Source organism: Prionailurus bengalensis, chromosome E1, assembly GCF_016509475.1.
Source record: "Prionailurus bengalensis isolate Pbe53 chromosome E1, Fcat_Pben_1.1_paternal_pri, whole genome shotgun sequence".
Taxonomy (NCBI): Eukaryota; Metazoa; Chordata; class Mammalia; order Carnivora; family Felidae; genus Prionailurus; species Prionailurus bengalensis.
Genome location: NC_057347.1, coordinates 3,115,144 through 3,135,399, shown reverse-complemented (window position 1 = coordinate 3,135,399; position 20,256 = coordinate 3,115,144). Strand labels below are relative to the sequence as shown.

Genomic DNA, 20,256 nt, shown 5'->3' with positions numbered 1-20,256 from the left:
GGCCCCACTGCCTGACTCCCAGAAGGAAGGCACGCGTTCGGCACACAGCACGGTGTTTACACAAGCCGCTTTGTGCAAACGGCACGGGGAGCCGTTCTATTTTAGGGAATGGTAGGCGCTCTCGCGAAATCCAGCGGAGGGCCGGGCAGGCGTTGCCAACAGGCCTTTCTAAGGAGAGCGGTCTCGGGCCTCCCCTGTTAACTCTTGCCTGTCCGGGGAGGTGTTCTCCAGAGAGAGGCCGTTACACAGTGTTACTAACGTCATCGTACATTACCGTCCGGGTGGCAAGGAGGCGAGGCAAGTGACCCTCGTGGGCGCCTGTGGACGCTCTCTCCTTCCGTCCTTACGTCACCCCCTGGGCGCATCGGGCTGATGAGGAACGTGAAGCTCAGGTGAGGAGCTGGCGGCCGTCTGGCCGCTCCCCTGCAGGTGACGGAGCCCGAGCTGAAGGCTGGAGGTCTGTCTCTGGTGAGTCCAGAGCCTTCCGCCACCACACTGTCGCCAAGACTGTTGGCACGTGCCCTCTCCAGAGGATGTTGCTAAAACGAGTAAAAACGGGAATGTCGTTGGCTTGCCTTGCGTGTACGGAGATGCCCTCTGCGCACCTTCCCTTCGCTAATGCGACCGAGGGTCAAACCGGAGTGAAGGGCCACCTGTCGTCCCTACGCTTCTCCCCGCTACCTGCTCCGCTCACAGAGAATTACAAAAGGTCTCCTACTGTGGGGATTTGGTGGGGGAGGAGCAGGTTAGAGCCCCACGAAGGACGAAAAAGCAACAATGTTTTTACCACATCGTTATGAAATCTGGCCTTAAGACTATAGCTAAATATTCCTGATAAATCTGTACCACCAGATTTTTAAGCTTAAAAAGAACTTTAGATGGGGTACGAGAACTTACACTCCTCTAAATCCCTGTAACTCTAGAAGACTAGGAATTTACTTGCACCCCTAACACAGGGTTAATGCATCTCAGTGTGAAAAAGGATTAAATAACAGTGCCTGCTGATCTGGGAGCCTCTTCACATAGCAGAGGAGCCAGAGAGAGAATTTAGTGCAATCTTGGTTTCTTCATGATAAAAAACAAGACGGTGAGCAGGAATGCGGAGAACCACACTCCGTGCACGGGCTCTGCCGTGACATTCCTCCCTGTCCTTCCAGCAGGGACTCTGACGTTGTCTGCGGCGGCTGGCACAGTGCCTGCCTCTGTGGGCACTGTTGGGAGGCAACGCCTGTGATGGAAGTCCTCCTTGGGTTTGGGGGTTTCAGGATCCCTCCTCCTCCCCCGGAAACACTGCTGTATTTGTGTGCGTTGAAGAGTGGTGAGGCCGGACCTTTCTGTCTGCTTCCTGTCACATCACACTGAATCTTGTATTCCTTCCTCCTTGCAGAATGAATTGGATAATGTCTCCACGCTTCTGGAAGAAGCCGAGAAGAAGGGTATTAAATTTGCCAAGGACGCAGCCAGTCTGGAATCTCAACTACAGGACACACAGGTATTCTGGGGGGTGAAGGCCCTTGGTCACAGCTCCGCCGGTTCGGTAATCTACAAGTCCGTGGAACAGGCCAGCCCCACAATTGCTTTCTTACCATCTCTGATTTTGTGCTCGACTTTTATTTGGAACCATCTTGCATCCTAACGGGCCTTGATGCTCAGGAAGTCTCTGAGGCTCAGTTATCTGGACGCAGGGCCCTCAGCGTCTGGCAGGCTTGTGGGCACCAGCGGGCACCGCCTGGAACATGGTTCACTGAGCAGCGGTCCTACTGCGCACACAAGTATAGCCGGCTGTTTTAAATAAGATTTTTTTTTTGTGGTTGAAATTATGTTACACTGACCTAATAGTCCATTTCGTAAAAAGGTAGGTTGAGGCCTTCTTATCGAAACATGTTAGGGATGTCTTCACGTCAGACAGAAGTTAGGATATGAACAGCTTTGATATGAAAATAACACAGCACTTTCTTCTGGGAGTTTTACATCTTCTTTTTATTAAATGTGCTAACTTTATAAGAACGTTGATTTGCTAGGTGCTGGGGATACAGGGGTAAACATCTCTTGGAGCTTACACTATGACAGGGCACATCCTGGTCAGTGAGACTATGGGAGAGCAGGGGCGGGTCACGGGAATCAGTCTGGCAGGAAGTTTGTAAAGGACAGACAGCTGACGGGTTGCCCGATACTGGAGGTAAGCATAATGAGAAATGCCAAGTGCCTCAACTAAGGGACAGAGGAGTGGGGAGAAAGGTCTGCCAGAAGTACGGAGATGCTGGAGACGGAGGCGTCTCGGGCCACTCAGCTCCTGGCCTGGGTGCCTGGGGTGAACGACACTGCTGTTCCTCAAGTACAAGTTGAAAGCAGTATTTTGGGGGCGCCTGGGTGGTTCAGTTAAGTGCCTGACTCTTGATTTGGGCTCAGGTCACGATCTTGCAGTTCGCGAATTTGAGCCCCACGTAGGCGCCTGCCTGGGATTCTCTCTCCCTCTGCCCGCCCCCCGCCCCGGTCGCTCACTGTCTCTCTCAAAACAAATAAACATTTAAAACAAGATTTTTAAAAAGCAATATTTCTGTTAAGATCGTCTATAAAATTATCAGGCATGTTTTTAAATCATTTGTTTCTTAAGATCACGGGGTAGTTGTGACCCACTGAGGCGCTGTGTTTTTTGTGCCGTGAGTTTGTTTTTAAGAAAGGTGTTTCTGTTCAGTGATCGGTGTAACTCCGGTATCGACCTCTCGTGAAATAAACAGGAGCTTCTTCAGGAGGAGACGCGCCAAAAGCTGAACCTGAGCAGTCGCATCCGGCAGCTGGAGGAGGAGAAGAACGGCCTCCAGGAGCAGCAGGAGGAGGAAGAGGAGGCCAGGAAGAACCTGGAGAAACAAGTGCTGGCCCTGCAGTCTCAGGTGCGCGTGTGCCCGCGGATGCCGCGGGGGCCTGGAGGTGTGCGCTCAGCGACTAACGTCCTCTCCGTCCCACAGTTAACTAGGCTGTACGAAACTAAGCCCCGTAAGCGTGTTCTCTGACCCAGCCAAGTGCCGGTACTGCGGTGAGGGTGTGGGAAGTCTCGACAGTGACCTCGGACTGGGTCCGCTGTGCAAGGACGCAGACCAGCCATCCTCTTAACGGTGATGAGCTAAGACACCGTTACAGTCTGAGCCTCGTTTGCTCGCAGTCACGTATTGATTTATACGTCTTTTCTCCAAATAGGGAAGACGAGCTTTCTCTGTTCCTCACCTGTAAAAGTCACTGGGGCTGTTTAACGTGGGTCTCTCTTCCCGTACAACCAGCTGACAGATACCAAGAAGAAAGTAGACGATGACTTAGGAACAATTGAAAGTTTGGAAGAAGCCAGAAAGAAGCTCCTGAAGGACGCGGAGGCGCTGGGCCAGCGCCTGGAGGAGAAGGCTTCGGCCTACGACAAGCTGGAGAAGACCAAAAACCGCCTGCAGCAGGAGCTCGACGACCTGACGGTGGACCTGGACCAACAGCGCCAGATCGCCTCCAACTTGGAGAAGAAGCAGAAGAAGTTCGACCAGGTGGGCCCTGCGTCCCTGCGTCCCAGGGCCAGTGCCACACGCTGCCGCCTCCTGGCAGACGCTCTTGTTGTTGTGGTTTAAAATAATCTTCGTGTTTATACGTATTTGTAGAAAATTGGAAAGGGAGAAAGGCAGAAAGAAATAGCGCCCATGAACCACAGTAGGGGGCTCAGCAGGAAGTCAGACACACAGTGAATGGGAAGCGTGTTTGTCGCTTTCGCGTTGTTTCTAACGTGTCCCGACCCCGTTCCGTGCAGCTGTTAGCAGAAGAGAAGAACATCTCTGCTCGCTATGCAGAGGAGCGAGACCGCGCGGAGGCAGAGGCCAGGGAGAAGGAAACCAAAGCCCTGTCCCTGGCGCGGGCTCTCGAGGAGGCCCTGGAGGCCAAGGAGGAGTACGAGAGGCAGAACAAGCAGCTTCGAGCGGACATGGAAGACCTGATGAGCTCCAAGGACGACGTGGGGAAGAACGTGAGTATCCCCGGGACCCGGCCCCCCGCGGGGGAGGATCTGGGAAGGCGTCTCCCGACAGCGCAGGAGCATGGCGGCGTCCTGGCCTGTGCACGGATGGGGACTGAGGTCTCCCGGGATAAGCTGTCGGACCCTGCGGTCTGTGCCCGGTTCTCGGTGCCTGAGCCGCGAGTTCTCGTAGCGGCCCTGACCGATGGTGACGCTTGGTTTATTCCTGTCACCTTCACGACCCCCCCTGCCCCACGTCCTGGCAGGAATGTCACTGTTCCCGAGTCACAGGGAGTTCCCAACCACAGGTACCACAAGGTTCCCCCGGGCCGAGGACAGAGGCCCCTGTCCTTCCTGGCCCAGGCCTTCCCAGCTGAGACTCTTGGTTTTCCCTGAAGGCTTCAAGTGCTTTGGGGGCTCGTTGACAGTCTGGAAGTTTCTGTGATGCTGTCCTTTACTGCATACACGGTCTACAAGAGCCAGGGTGATGTTTATTTGTCCCACACCCCTCAGGTGTATGAGGTGTGGAGGATTGTGAGGCCGGGCTGGGGCCGGAAGCAGTGTGTTCTCCCCAGGAGGAGCCACTTAACCTCCTGATCTGTATCATCTGCCAGACAATGTTGCACTTGCCCTGTCTCAGGAAGCTGTGACATAGGGGCTCTCTGGCCACATCATAAACGAGGGAAGACTCTCCTCCCTTCCTGTTGGGTCTCCTACAGCCCGGTGCCCGGAGGGTCAGCCCCATGGGCAAGAGGCTGCCTAGACTGGAAGTGGCCGTGATGGCATAGTCGTACGTAGACGACTCCACAATGACTTTGTTTTTTTCTTTTCTTTTTTTTTTAATTAAGTAACCTTCTATGCCCAATGTGGGGCTCAAACTCACAACTCCACAATCAAGAGGTTCACGCTCCACCGACTAAGCCAGCCAGGCACCCATCTTTCTCGTTCCTTTTAGTTTTCACTAGTGGACATGTTCATTCCACAGACCTCACTTTGGTGCCTAAGCAGCAGCAGGGGCTGCGGGGCCTCCCCTGCCACGTCTCCTGCTGCCCCCGGGAGAGGCGGCGTGGCTACCTGAGAGGTGTCTTGGGGACGGATCAGAGGGGACACGGGGCAGACACGCTCGCCACCGAGAACTAGGTGGGGGTGTGTGGTGGCGAAGGTCGGGCCACTTCTCACGCGTCCCCCGCTCCACAGGCCTGACACACCTAAGTAGTTACAAGTTCCCACGTACATCTGCAGCACAGGTGAGGTTTTCACAGCAAGACGGGATCTCCCACAGCACCTTTCACGTGCAGACAGCAGGCAGATGGCCAGTCCACAGACGGGCTCCTCGGACACCGTGCTCTGTTCATCATTCTTTGGCTTTTAAAGACGTCTCCACTTCAAGGTCACCGGAGAAGACCTTACTGATGATAGAGCACGAGTGATCCATCAGGAGCTCCGTGCTGCCGTCTGAATAGCGTGCTCCAAAACGGGGGACGGCAGGGCCGTAGCAGGAGCGGGGCCAGGAAGCTGGCCCAGGAGGGACCAGAGTGGCCTTCGTGCCCTGTGGGGGCCTGTAACCGATGAGAACACAGACCACTGTCCTTGTCCGTGCCTCTGCCAAGGCTCAGCCCTGTGCCGCTGCCTCCTGTGGTTTAGGTGCACGAACTTGAGAAGTCCAAACGGGCGCTAGAGCAGCAGGTGGAGGAGATGAGGACCCAGCTGGAGGAGCTGGAAGATGAACTTCAGGCCACGGAGGACGCCAAGCTTCGCCTAGAGGTCAACATGCAGGCCATGAAGGCCCAGTTTGAGAGGGACCTGCAGACCAGAGATGAACAGAACGAGGAGAAGAAGCGGCTGCTGGTTAAACAGGTAAGCGGAAGGACGCAGGGCCCCCAGGGACGAGCCTGTCTGGTCTCCAAGTCCGGTTGTGGGTCCATATGCTGCTGGTTCGTGTCGGCCCACGTCAGCTGGAGCTAAATCCATTTATGTCCTCGTTTGATTAGCTTATTCTCTGAAATCTAATGTAATTATTTTTGGTTTCCTGTTTCTCAGACAACAGCACTGCTGTTGACAAACCAGGAGATTTACCGATGACTCAATAGGCCTCGTGTGGTGGGATGTCCAAGAACATGTGGTTGGGTGCAAATTCCGTGACTGTCAAAACGTGCGGGCGAAGGAAACAACCCGGACGCCCCTTGCAAGGGGAAGTTCGCCTCACATCCCTTGTTGGGAAAAGGAAAACCGGATGCTTACATTTTTTGGTTTTAAAAAGTTGCTGGGCATTTAGAATTTTGTATAGTTTTCCGAACATATGTCAAACTTCTAATTTTAAAAGTTTAGTTTAAAATCTAATTGTGGATATTTTGACAGTCCCTTGGAATTCGTGGTATCGGGTCTTGGATCTGGAATACATTGGTCTTACTTTGTTATTTTCACTGCACCGGCATTTAGCACACTAGTCACTTCTTGCCAGATAGTCACCTCCTACTTGGTGACTTCAAAGAGCATGTATCTTGCTCCCAGTTTCTGTGGGTCAGTAATTCTGAACCGATGGGGCCAGGTGCATCATCTGAAGGCCAGGCCTGGGCTCGGGGACCCACGTCCGAGCTGGCTCCCCTCGGGTATTAGGGCCTGAGACCTCAGCACCTGGCCGTCTGGGCGTCCCCGGATGAAACCACCCCAAGAAAATGTCTCCTGGCTTTCCACTGTATCGTGCCACCTCGGCCGGGAGCTGGAGATTGGAAGGGAAGGGCTCTGCCTCCTGTGTGCCATCACGTGGTGGGGGGGGGGGGTGGGTAGTGGTGCGTACAGGGTTTTCGGCTTAAAGGCCTCTTTGAACAAACTGCAGCTCCTGGGCTTTTCTGTTATTAACGACGGCTGCTCCGGAGCAGAGAGCACCTACGATGACAGGCTGCTGATCCCCGTGTGGGGACACCTGGGTCTGGCCAGACATAACCCCGGTGCCTCCGTTAGGTGCGGGAGCTGGAGGCGGAGCTGGAGGACGAGCGGAAGCAGCGGGCGCTGGCGGTCGCGTCCAAGAAGAAACTGGAAATAGACCTGAAGGACCTGGAAGCTCAGATGGAGGCCGCGAACAAAGCGAGGGACGAGGTGGTCAAGCAGCTCCGCAAGCTTCAGGTGCGTGCGGCCAGCGGGCTCTGACGGAGCACGCGGTGGCCGGGCTGCGGGTCACGGAGGCGGCACGCGTGCATCTCGTGTCTGCGGGCCACGCGTGGCCCCTCACCAAGTCCGGGACACGGCCCCTGGAGACGCTGAGCTACGCGCGAGCCACCCAACAGGAAGGTGGTGCTCCCCTCCCTCCCACTGCCGCTGGCTCTCGTCCTCTTTCCAATCGTGGCCTAGCACTTCGGCCGCTCGAGTGATGTGCCAGTTTTCACTGTCGCGGTGACCGATTTCCAGAATATCTCCCGCTATTGTGGGATATAACAGACCCTCTCTCGTAATAGGCCCTTTTCTGGGGGCCTCAACAGTTATGACAAGCTTGAGAAAATTTCCATTTCTCTGACCGTGGTGATTCCACATCTTAAGAATGTCTTCTAGTTGTATGGAAACCAATTTGTCAATAAATTTCAGAAAAAAAAAAAAAAAAAAAAAAAAAAAAAAAAAAAGAATGTCTTCTAGGGGTGCCAGATGGCTCAGGTCACGATCTCCGCAGTTCGCGGGATCGCGTGCCCCATGTCGGGCTCTGTGCGGATAACGTGGAATCTGCTTGGAATTCTGTCTCCCCCTCCCCCGTTCGCATGCACTCCTTCTCTCGCTCTCAAAATAAACTTAAGATGAATGTGTTCTAGCAAAATCTGAGCAGAAACACCTATGAACAAAGATCACAGCTGAAGTGGTATTTGTGACAGCAACAAAGGGAAACCACCTACATGTAAGTGGACTGCCAGCCATTTCCATGGTGGGGCTATGGATGCAAGGAAGGGGCTTAAGTCCATAAAGGAAGACAGAGCGCAGGCGGCTTCTCTCACAGCCACACACGCAGAAAGGTGTTCGTGGACAGACATAAACATAAAACGTTTAAGAGGAAAAGCCAACTCTGGATAATAAGTTTAAAAGCAACTTAACTGCTTCCTTATATTTTTTTTAAAAAGCCAAGCACAAAGCTCTTACTCTGACGAGCTTATTACAAAGATTATTAAGCATATTACAGAGACTATACGTAACTGTGATTTTGTTTACATAACAGCTGTAGGGAGTTTTAATTCACAGACCATACAACTTACCTGCTTATTTCCAGTATATTTTAGTACATTCACAGGGTTCTACAAACATTACCGCTATGCAATTTTGGACATTTAAATCCCTCGAAAAGAAACCCTGCACCCCGCGGCGGTCACTGCACACGATCTGCCCTGTGTGGCGCTAATCGACCATTCGTCTGCTTTCTGTGTGTCGAGATTTGCGTGTGCTGGACATTTCATACAAATGGAATCGTAAAATATGTGGCTTCTGTGCCTGGCTTCTTTCCCTTAGCGTGTTTTCAAGGTTCATCCGTGGCGTGGCATCCATTAGGACTTCATTCCTTTTTGTTACCATATAACGTTCCGTTGTGTGCACTGCCCACAGGTCATTAATCCAACAGTTGATGAATATTTGGGTTGACTTTTCGGACACTGAATACTGCTGCTGTGAACATTCGTGAACATTTATGTAGACGTGTGCTCTCAAGTTCTCTTCGGTAGATACATACCTAGGAGTGGAATTGTTAGGTCATGTGGGAATTCTGTTTAACTGCCTGCCCCGCGTCTCCACAGTGACGGTCCCATTTTACACTTCCTACCAGCTGTGTGGGGCTTCGAGCTTCACTACGTCCTCACCAGTATCTGCTATTCGTCTTTTATAGTCATCCCAGTGGGTATGAAGTGGTATTTCATTGTGGTTTTTGATGTGCATTTCCCTAATGACTAATGAACATCTTTTCACTTGTTTATTGGCCCTTATCTTATTTGGGAAAAATCTCTCTTAATCCTCTGCTCATCTTCCTAATTGAGTTGTCTTTAATAACTGACTTTTGTAACATTTCTGTATATATTCTAGACGCTTCTTATGATTTCCAAATATTCCATTCTCTAGTCTATTCACTCTGGTGCTGTGTACAATACAAATTTTTTGTTTCTTGTGCTTTTGTCATCTGATCTGTGAAACTACTGCCTATGCCCAGATCATAAAGACTTATTGCTATGTTTTCTCCTAAGAGTTTTATTTTACACTTTCAGATTTTTTTTAACCCGTTGAATTAGTTTTTGTTGGTTTTTTGTTTTTTTTAAGTTTGTTGTTTTTCACATGAGCAGAGAAGAGGGAGAGGGAGGGAGAGAATCCCAAGCAGGTTCCACACTTGAATGTGGGCTCAAACCCACAAACCGTGAGATCATGATCTGAGCCAAAGTCAAGAGTCAGATGCTTAACTGACTGAGCCAACCAGGCGCCCCAGAAGACTCTTCCTTCCCCCATTGAATCATCTTGGCTCTTGGCACTCCCGTCAAAAATCTGGCCATAGATTTATGTGTTTGTTTCCGGACTCAGCTCTCTTTCGTTGATCTATATATCTTTTCTTATGCCAGTGTGACAGTCTTGATTGCTGCGGCTTCGTAAGTTTTCAAATTGGGAAGCGTAACGTCTCTCGCTTTGCTGTTCTTTCTCAAGACTGTTTAGGTTTTCTGGTTTCTTACAATTCTTTACAGATTTTATGATCAACTTAAACATTACAGATTTTAAAACCTTACAGATTTTATGATCAAACCTGCAAGCGGCATGTGGGCCAGCTTGAATTTCGATAATTTGTTGACTGGGTAGATTGATCTGGAGAGGACTTACCATCCTAACAATACTGTCTTCCAGCGTATGTTCCAGTGTATGAACATGATTATCTTTCCATTTATTTAGCATTTCTTTTTTCAGTGATGATCTTATTTTATAGTTTTGGTGTACGAGTCATATACTTTAGCTAAATTTATACCTAAGTACTTTTGAGAGAGAGAGCGTGCACACAATTGAGCAAGGGGCAGAGAGAGAGGGAGGGAAGCAGGACTCACCCAGGGCTCAAGCTCACCAGATGCGGGACTTGAACTCACAGACCGTGATCTTGTGACCTGAGCCAAAGTCAGATGCTTAACCAAGTGAGCTACCCAGGCACCCTGTTTTTTTCGTTTTTGAGGCTTATACGTGTGATTGCTTTCCTGATTTTTGGAATGTTTATAGTATATGGAAATACAGTTGATTTTTGTATATTGATCTTGTAACATTGCTGAACTGGCTTCTTCTAATGGTTTTTTGGTGGATTCCTTAAGATGTTCAGTATACAAGATCACATCAGCAAATCAAGCTAGGTTTTTTGCTTCCTTTCCAATCTGGGTATCTTTTCTGGTTTTTGCCGTGGCCTAACTGCTTTGACTAGAACTGTTACAGGGTTAGACAGAAGTGGCAAAGTCAGACTTCCTGCTTCATTGCTAATCATAGGGGAAAGGCACTCAGTCTTTTCACCATTCAGTATGTTAGCTGTTAGTTGTTCACTGATACCCTTTATCAGAGTTGAGGGACGTCTCCTCCTATTCATTTTACTGAGTTGTTTTTATAATGAAAGGGTGTTAGATTTTGTCACCTGCTGCTTCTGCATTTACTGAGATGATCCTACGGCTGTATTAATTGATTTGGGGTGTCAAATTAATCCTCAGCTAAATCCCACTTGGATCTGGGATATAATGGTGTATAATTCTTTTGGATTATACAAACTGATGGATCCAGTCTGCCACTATTTTGTTGATTTTTCCATCTATTTTCATAAGGGATATTGTTCTGAATGTTTTCTTGCGATACCTTTGTCACTGGCACGTACTTTATTTTTTGAGCTTGCACGTGCACACACCAGCGGGGGAGGGGCAAAGGGAGAAAGAAAAGAACCTCAAGCAGGCTCCATGCTGCTTGAGGAACCCAGCTTGGGGCTCGATCCCCCGAGGATCCCCGTAGGATCATGACCTGAGCCGAAATCAAGAGTCGGACACAGCCGAATGAGCCCCCACCCCAGGCGCCCCACCATATGCTTTCATATTTACAGTGACTGTACTTGGACTTTTATAATCCGGAAACAATATGTTTAAAATCTGAGAGCAGAAAGTCCTCTAAAACCTTCTTCCTACTTAATCTTAGGCTCAGATGAAGGATTACCAACGTGAATTAGAAGAAGCTCGTGCATCCCGGGATGAGATTTTTGCTCAATCCAAAGAGAGTGAAAAGAAACTCAAGAGTCTAGAAGCCGAAATCCTTCAATTGCAAGAGGTTTGTTTACTTCCTCATCCATTTGTTCAAAAAATGTTTACCCTGTATATTCCTCTACCTGGCTAACGGCCAAGGGACTGGTTAGTCACTTTTCGAGCGACTTACCAGGCCGTGCTCCATGTGTTATAAAAGGCAGTGGTGTTGATTTAGTGTTGGGAAGCATCGGGATGGTTGAACTCTAAGTGTTCTAAGAGCGCCCTGGTTTACATAGAAGCACTATTCCTGTGGTACTTAAAAGGGAAGCTGCAGGTTTCATTGACTCCCCGAGTGATTCATCTTCTGATCACTTCTTTCATTTATCTGTTTTGGAAGTTCTCCTGAAGAGAGACTGACGGGGGCTTACGTGTGCTATGGGGTCACGTCCGCGGTAGACACACCTGACCGTGCAGGTTTATTTTAACAGCTTTATGGAGATGTGAGTGACGTACAAAGGACTGCACACACACGATGTGTGTGTCCACACATCGCTGTGTGAACGGTGAGCACAAGTATTCCAACCTAGGAAAGGGAAGAGCCACTTGAGTTGAAATGTTGTTATCCGTTAATACGAAAACACGCCCACACAAACACCTAGAAATGATGCATTCGTTGTCACCAAAGACCCTGAATGTAGAGCAGAGCTTGCAAGAAAGAAGGGTGTCGGGGATGGAGAAGGGACTAAAAACCAAGTGAGTCGACACTGAGCAGACCCCAAGGTCCCTGGGAGAGGCAGCTTCCGGTTTGGATCCCTCTTTGTTTTGTTTCCTTGATTTTTGCTCCGATCCTTACTTCCTTTGGGTTTTTCTTTTTCTGCTTTCTTGAGTCGCACACGTTAATTTTCCATTTTTTCTCTTGTCCGGTTCTGCTCCTAGAACACTGCACATTCCCCTCCAAGTCCTGTCCTAAAAAATCTATGCTCTCGTCACCATTTAATTCCAATTTTTTCTCATTTCAATAATGGTTTCCTTTATTCCATGAATAACTTAAAAGTGTGGTTTAAATTTCTGAATGTGTGGATTTTTGTTCTTGTTGATTTCTGTTTTCTTGCACTGTGGCTAGAGAATAGAGACCAGAGCAGCTGTAGGGTCTAGAACATGACCAGTCTTTAAAATGCTCCACGTCTGCTTAAAAGAACGCCTGCTCCTCCGTGAAGCAAATGTTCAAGATCTGTGTGGTTCATCGTGGAGCTGACGGGGACACGCTCAGGGGAGGGGGCTCTGGGAGCCTGCCTCCCGGAGGCCCCCAGGGCACGAGCTGTGTACCCAAGCACACTCCCAGCCTTTTCAGAAAGTGTTTATTTCAGACTTTAGATAAGGGAGAAGAGACCCCCTGGAAAGCTAGCCCTGCCCTTCTGTTTCTTTTTCCTTCCCTCAGGCTCCTCCCCTTTCTCCCACGGGTTCCCCAGTGGGTGTCCACGGCACGCCCGGCCAGTGGGCAAAGGACGGAGCACCAGAGGCCAGATGGCAGAGCTGATGCTCAGTGTTTGTTGATCTGAGGCCCTGGGGTCGGGCCCAGAGTATCGTGGCTGCTGCCCTCCCAGCTGGGCTCGCTCCACCCCACGGGTCAGGACGGCCTGTGCCGGAACCCGGGCCTTTTGCCTACATCCCGTGCGCTAACGTAAGAGGTGAACACACATGCCAAGCACACGGGCCAACTCTTTATGCGGCCCTGCTCCACAGGCATCTCTAAAGCTGTGCTTTTGCCAAATACGGCATTTTCAGGAGGCGCCAGCTGGTGGCAAGAGGCCCAGATGGGGAGAGTCAGAACCCCGAGTTACTGCCGCCGACCAGTCTTGGCACTTGGCGAATCGCGTCATCCGTTAGGCCTCCGTTTCCTCACCTGTGCAGTAAGGGAAACAGCACGGCTCTCAAATCCTGAGAACAGGATTTTAGTCTTGACCCACGTGGGCTAAGAAACGCACCCTGGCTGCCTCCTGTGGCGAACCCTCTTCCGAAGAAATTTGTGGAAAAGCCGCACCGGGCAGTTCTTCCTCCAGAGGACGGGCCCGGCCCGCGGTTCACAGATAGCCGCCCGCACCGCCTCAGAGCCTGACTCCCACCTCCTTCAGGAGCCAGGCCCTGCTTACTGCACAAGCCTGAGGGCTCACCCTCGCCCACACTCCCCACGGGAGCTGTGGTCCTCACTTCCCTGCACAACTACCGTGTTTCCTGGGACCTTGATGTTCACTGGTCAGTCCCGTGGACCTGACCTCCAAACTGCACTACTGTGTATGTGACAGGTCCTTCAAGACCGTGAGCCGGTACAGTTGCGGGCTTGCAGGAGGTCTGTGCCGAGTTTAGGATTAAGAAACACACGCTTTCTAGGGAGGATGGGAACAGAGCTGCCTCTTCCGTTGGAAATGGCAGCAGAGCCCTCCCGTGGACCAGGAGTCCCCTCTGGGGACAGTTGTGCGGAAGGATGTGGACAGCAGCAAGGGGGCCGGAGCCAGGGTGGCCGCGGCCGGCAGGCTTCACATTTGAGGAACCCGTTACCCGGAGCTTAAATCCCACTCCGACCTTCCTTAGGAACTCGCCTCCTCTGAGCGAGCCCGCCGCCACGCCGAGCAGGAGAGGGACGAGCTGGCCGACGAGATCGCCAACAGCGCCTCTGGCAAGTGAGTCTCCTGGCAGCGGGCGGGAAGAATGGGCTAGAAACCGGCGACGGTGCCACCCTCCCCGCTCAGGCGCCTGCAGCCCATCCCCCTGGGGGCACACCTGTCACACCAGGAAGGCCGGGTCGTCTGGCATCTAGAAGTCCGTAGTTGACTTGCTCATCCGCTCGGAGCCTGCGCGGACGGGCACAAGTTGCTGAGCGTCCAGACTGCCTTGGCGCCGGTCAGCCGCACAACCCAGGCAGGCCCCACCCCCTCACCAGCCATTCCCACCGCAGGAGTGAAGGAGGCCCAGTTGGAGCTGTAGCCCGATTGGTGCAGGCCGTGCGGCCCGGCCGCCCGGCCGCGCAGGTCTTCACGCCCAGACTCACGAGGTTTGGCAAGCAGATGCCTTAAGACTTTGAACGCGTTTCTCGTGAAGTCCTAGTTTTTTCCAGTTAAGACTCTTCCTCCGTGTAATTACCGCCCTGAGGATTCATCACGGTCCTCTTCTAGCACAGTCCAGGGTAGAGGGTGCCAGGATCATTTTGGAGGTGGACCCGGGCCGTGGAGGACCAAGGGAGGTGCGGCAGGGAGAAGGGACGGGGCCCGGGCTGGGGTGGCGGGTTCGGAAGCGTCCTCGCCGGGGCTTGTGGACAGACTGGGGGACGGGGATGGGTGCGGGGGAGAGAGGAAAGCCCAGAAAGCTCCAGCGGCGGGGAGGTGAGCTCCCCGGGGCCGTGGCCGCGGCCCCTGCTCTGAGCGCTGTCCCCTCCCCGCCCGGCCAGGTCTGCGCTGCTGGATGAGAAGCGGCGTCTGGAGGCGCGGATCGCGCAGCTGGAGGAGGAGCTGGAAGAGGAGCAGAGCAACACGGAGCTGCTCAACGACCGCTTCCGCAAGACCACGCTGCAGGTGGCCCGCGCCGCGGCCCGGCCCCCGGGAAGGGCTGCACTGCCCCCGTGGCGCGAGCGACTAAACCCGGCTCTCCTCTCCAGGTGGACACGCTGAACGCAGAGCTGGCGGCCGAGCGCAGCGCCGCCCAGAAGAGTGACAACGCGCGCCAGCAGCTGGAGCGGCAGAACAAGGAGCTCAAGGCCAAGCTGCAGGAACTGGAGGGCACCGTCAAGTCCAAGTTCAAGGCCACCATCTCGGCCCTGGAAGCCAAGATCGGGCAGCTGGAGGAGCAGCTGGAGCAGGAAGCCAAGTAAGAGGGTGCGGCCGCCCTCACCCCCACACCTCCCTGCGTCTCCACTGCGGGCCGGGTCCGGGCCGAGCCCGGGAGTCGCAGCCCAGACCGCCACACGCCCCTGGCCCTCTGGTGGCACGGGGACACCTGTCACCCGAGTGGGAGACAGAAGGTGGTGTCAGCCCGTGCTGGTGACTTCGTGGTGCCAGAGGAACCCCGGGCTTCCCGCTGTCCAGACTCCACTGCATCCGGATAAAAGGGCTTGTTGGCGGCCGCCATAATTAACATGACTTGCCCTTTCCAGCTAACTCCCTGGCTGTCCATTTTTGCATCACATTTGTGAAGGAACAAAAGAATATTCTCTGTTCTCAGTGCAGTTCTCCATGTGGCCTATCAGGGCCTGTGTGGGCCCGTCTAGAAGCCTGCTGATTAGCTTGGCTCCAACAAGAGTCACTGTTAGAGCCGCACTAGCCCCTGGCGTCTTGGTAGGCAGTCCGTCAATTTTAAATTGAAACGGTCAGCTAATAAATTGGGTCTTGGTTTGTTTGGCTTTCAGGCTAAAAAGTTAGGTAATTAGAGTAACCAAAGTTTTGCCCTCAAAAAGTCTGAATTCAGTTTATGGGACAGGTACCTTTGCCCTTGAGATCATCACTGAATAAAGCGACCAACAGCTGTGTGTCAAGCCCCGACACATGCACGTTTTCTGCCTGGTGCCGTTAGGATACCTGAGAGGGAACCCATACTTTAAGCCGAGGGGAAACAAAGGTTTCCGGGCCACAGCAATTACACCATCATTCTGGTCAGAGGTCCTGGAGAAAGTCTAGCTTGTGTCCTCTCCCGGACAAAAAGGACCTTAAAAACACTGTCCTCGTTCAGCTGTCGTTTCTAGAGCTGTGAACACTAACGCGTTGGTCACTTGAACAGGGAACGGGCAGCCGCCAACAAGCTAGTCCGCCGCACGGAGAAGAAGCTGAAGGAGATCTTCATGCAGGTGGAAGACGAGCGTCGCCATGCAGATCAGTACAAAGAACAGGTAAGGGAAGAAGGCGGGCCCGGCGTTACCGACTGACTGGCGAGGATAAGAAAGCGTCACAAACGTGTGCCGTCCTCCCCCTGAAGGCCCAGAGCAGCTCCTGGGCACTGGCTGGACTCAGGGTGGACACGGACAAAAGAAACGTGCCGTGTGCGGGACCGGCGGGGTCTTCTCGCCTGCACCCAGGCACCTCTGTCTCCGCATCAAGGGGAAGCGCTAACGGGACCGGTTGCCGCGGCCACGTCCGCTCGGTCTGCTGCCTGGGGAGCCCTGCTCTCCCTCTGGCTCCCTCTGCCGTGATGAGACTTGTCACCGCAGACACGGGGAGGGAAGGCGGGCTCCACTCAGGCTCTCCCTCCATCCCCCACCTTCAGGACCTAGCGACACCCAGGGCAGTTCCGGGAGGGGGAGACCCGCGAGGCACTGGCGCGTGTCTGCATCACAGAGTTCCGGTGTCCGCTCGCCGGACGGCTCTGCACTTGAATCCAAACATACCCTCCAAGACACCCGCATTGAACGGACTGTAGAAACTGCCACCTGCTAGGGCTGGAGACCGTCCACATCGTTGGCTCTCGTAGTCTGCAGGAAGAGGGATTCCTCCTCATGATCCCACGGGGCACTCCCGTGAAGACCCTAAACTGTGTTGTTTCTGCGGAAAACTCAAGGGGGGGGGGGGGTAGGATCTTACATGTTTTAAGTCTCCTTTAGTATATGGTTTGCTTGGTAGACACTGGCTTTGCTGAGAGCGGCAGGCTGACCAAGAGGTTCAGCCCATCCCCCGTGTGTGTGTGTGTACACGGACGTACATGTGTGCGCTCACGTGGCTCTCGGGGTGGTGAGCTGTGCTAAATGCTCAGGATGTGGCCGTGCTGACTCTGATCTCCCCGGTGTGGTCCGACTTGGTCCCGTGACCTCCCCAAGATGGAGAAGGCCAACGCCAGGATGAAGCAGCTGAAACGGCAGCTGGAGGAAGCAGAAGAGGAAGCCACGCGTGCCAACGCGTCTCGGCGTAAACTCCAGCGGGAACTGGATGATGCCACGGAGGCCAACGAGGGCCTGAGCCGCGAGGTCAGCACTCTGAAGAACCGGCTGAGGTGAGCGACCCCAGGGGCTTCCGGGACAGGCGCTGGGTGTCGGAGAGTCCGTGGCGGGAGCTTGGCCAGCAGCCGCGTCTGTGGGCCTAGCGCCTGGGCCGGAGGCCCCCTTAGGTTCACGTGCGGTTACTCGTTCTCGCTCCCGAATCACTTGGCATTCACCCCCTCGGGATTCCCGACCTTCAGCGGTCCTCCGCCCCTGATTAGCGGACGACACAAATCCCCAGCATGAAGCTGGAGGGCCGGGCCAGGTGCCCGTCCTTGTCCGGGCATCCGCAGCAAGGGGGCCCCGGTGCCATCACCCTCCTCGCCACACGGACTCTGACCTGCCCCAGAGCCTAACTCTCTCCCTCAGAACGTGCCAGCACGGGCGTCAGCAAACAGGCCGTGCGCTGCTTTGTGCACAGCAAGCTAAGTACGTTTTTACATACAAAGGGTTCTAAAAAAAGCCAAAACGAGAACGTGCACCAGAGACCTTCCTGGCCCCCAGAGCCTAATTAAAACACGGACTGTCTGGCCGCTGTAGAAATGCTGCTGCTTGGTCAGCAGGTAGGACCTTGCCTCTGTCCGTCTTCCTTCCCGTCTCTGTCACAACAGCTGGCTCGGGCGTCCCCGACCGGGCCCTCCCGCTGGGTGCACCCCGTGCTGGCGGGGGCGCAGGAGAGGCGGCCGCAGAGCCTTTCCCGACCCCGCCCGCCCCCCCCACGCGGCGTCCTGAGGAAGGGCGCCCGGTTCGAGTCCGGAGATGGCGGAACGACCACACGGCCCCGTCGTCTGCTCTGTGTCCTCTCCAGGCGGGGCGGCCCCATCAGCTTCTCCTCCAGCCGGTCTGGCCGGCGCCAGCTGCACATCGAAGGGGCCTCGCTGGAGCTGTCGGACGACGACACGGAGAGCAAGACCAGCGACGTCAACGAGACGCAGCCGCCCCAGTCCGAGTAGAGCCCCAGGAAGCCAGCGGAGGCGGGACAGAGGGACAGTGGGAACTCGGCGGCGCCAGCCTGCCTCGGGGCCTCCCACACGTTGAGGAAACTGGCGAGCTCTGGGATTCCTTCCTGAAAGATCAACTGTGTCTTAAGGCTTTCCGGCCTCCACATACTGTATCCTGCTTCAGATTTAAGTACAGTTGCTCCCCTTTTTATATATATACGTACACAAAACCTACACCTATTAAACAGACTGTCTCATCCTTGCATCTATTTTCCATATATCCACCAAGAGACCATTTTATAATCCATGTTAAGAAGAGAAATCGTTTTCCAGACCAACTCCAGACCCTCGTTGCCAGTTGCTGGGTTATCGGGGGGGGGGGGGCAGCCCTCCCCTTCCCCCCCCCCCCCCCCGGGGCTGCCCAGTCGCTCTGCATGCTCTCTGTCGACAGACAGGTAATTTAGTTCTGTGTTCATGTGGCCCCTGACTCCTCAGCCACATCCAGTCTCTTAGAACATTGTGGAACGTAAGCTGCACTCTATCTCCTTGTATTTCCTCCGAATAACGATCGACACTATTTCAGTGAGCAAACTGTGAAGGGGGCTTCGGAAAGACCAGGAGGGTGGGTCGCGTTGGGGGGGAGGCGGCATCCGTTCGGGGTCACCATGAGTTGGCGATGTCGCCACATCTCTCCCTGTGATCGGTCCCCGGCCAGGGCCGGTCTGTGCGGCTGCGGGTGGCGGTCCCACGCGGACCCTGAGCCCCCCCCCAGGCCCTGCCCGTGCACTCACTAGTCCTGGTCCAGGCGCAGGTATAGCCCCGGGCAGAGGGTGGCGCAAAGCACCCCCTCCCCCCCCCCCCCCCCGCCCCCACCCTCCCAGCCAGGCTCGCATGCCGACCTTTGCAAATTCAGCCGCTGCTTTGAGCCCAAAATGGAAACGGTAGTTTTGTGTCCCAGACTCACTCCAAGCTTGTCGAGGAGGTTTTACCGAACCTCGGGAACCGATGCCATCTGCCTGAATGTTGACCTGCCCGTGGACGCGAGTCTTTTTTCATTTCTCCTCCTCCCTTCCCCCCGGACAGTGTTACAGTGAACATTTAGCATTCTGTTTTCGGTTGATAGTTAAGCAAACTGACATTACAGAAAGTGCCTTAGACACTACAGTACTAAGACAACGTTAAATACATTATTTGCCTCTGTAACAACTTACTGTATAAGTTCTGACTTTGCTTCATATCATGTACCTCTCTAGTCAAAGTGGTATTATAAACATTCAGTGACAATGAATCAGTGTTAATTATAAATCCTTGATCCTCTGCAACGTGCTTGAAAACACCAACCTTTTGGGTTAAAAGCTTTAACATCTGTTAGGAAGAATTTGTCATGTGGGTTTGGAACCTTTGGTTTCCCCCCCTTTACGAATTGTACTGGCTGTTGACCACCAGACACCTGACTGCAAAGAATCTTTTTTCTTGTATTCCCATATTTCTAGACAATGATTTTTGTAAGACAATAAATTTATTCATTATAGATATTTACGCCTGCTCTGTTTACTTGGAGGAAAAAGCACCCGTTGAGAATAAACAGACCTCAATAAACGACAATAATCGTGCAAACGTGGCATCTGTTTTCATCTTCTGTTCTCAACGTCCCACCTGGGTTCTGACTGGAGGCTGTGAACTCCAGACTCCAAACGCGGCCGGCCAGGCCCGCCGTTTCCGAGGGCGCCGTGCTCCCAGAAGCTGAGGGGTGACGGACTGGCTCTCTGGGCAGGCTTGGCTAGGAGTCCGGCTCACACAGTGGCCCCAGCATGTGGACACGCGGCGGGGGGAAAGGGCCGCTGGGGCTGGAGACCCAACGGTTAGTGGAAAAGGGGGCACTTCAGGGCTGCGAGATGAAACCTTCAGGAGGGTTTCGGGCACCAACCAGTGCTCATTACCGGATTCCGTGTTTCAAGCGGTTTCAGACTATGGCTTCGGGCAGGACGTCCGCACATGCTTTGGGTAGAGGCGACCGGGTGGCTCGGTGAAGCGTCCAACTTCGGCTCGGGTCACGATCTCCCAGCTTGTGGGTTCAAGCCCCACTTCGGGCTCTGTGTTGACAGCTCGGAGCCCGCTTTAGATTCTGCATCTCCTGCTCGCTCTGCCCTCCCCAAATCCTGCTCACGCTCTCAAAAATAAAAA

The 20,256-nt window shown here is 53.5% G+C and overlaps 2 protein-coding genes across 10 annotated transcripts in view; one reads left to right on the top strand and one right to left on the bottom strand.

Moving 5' to 3' along the window:
• The window catches only part of MYH10 (myosin heavy chain 10), a 132,696-nt gene extending 113,011 nt beyond the window's left edge, over positions 1–19,685 (top strand). For all 6 annotated transcript variants that reach the window (XM_043583088.1, XM_043583089.1, XM_043583085.1 and 3 more), the window contains 13 exons: positions 1,388–1,492; positions 2,739–2,891; positions 3,276–3,524; positions 3,782–3,994; positions 5,627–5,839; positions 6,944–7,105; positions 11,135–11,263; positions 13,768–13,856; positions 14,621–14,744; positions 14,828–15,036; positions 15,943–16,051; positions 16,973–17,145; positions 17,940–19,685. In XM_043583088.1, coding sequence (XP_043439023.1) covers positions 1,388–1,492; positions 2,739–2,891; positions 3,276–3,524; positions 3,782–3,994; positions 5,627–5,839; positions 6,944–7,105; positions 11,135–11,263; positions 13,768–13,856; positions 14,621–14,744; positions 14,828–15,036; positions 15,943–16,051; positions 16,973–17,145; positions 17,940–18,084 — 2,073 coding nt within the window. In that variant the 3' untranslated portion in view covers positions 18,085–19,685. The remainder of the gene's footprint in view (positions 1–1,387; positions 1,493–2,738; positions 2,892–3,275; positions 3,525–3,781; positions 3,995–5,626; positions 5,840–6,943; positions 7,106–11,134; positions 11,264–13,767; positions 13,857–14,620; positions 14,745–14,827; positions 15,037–15,942; positions 16,052–16,972; positions 17,146–17,939) is intronic.
• NDEL1 (nudE neurodevelopment protein 1 like 1) overlaps positions 1–20,256 on the bottom strand; it is a 100,559-nt gene that overhangs the window by 16,953 nt on the left and 63,350 nt on the right. The window lies entirely within an intron of this gene.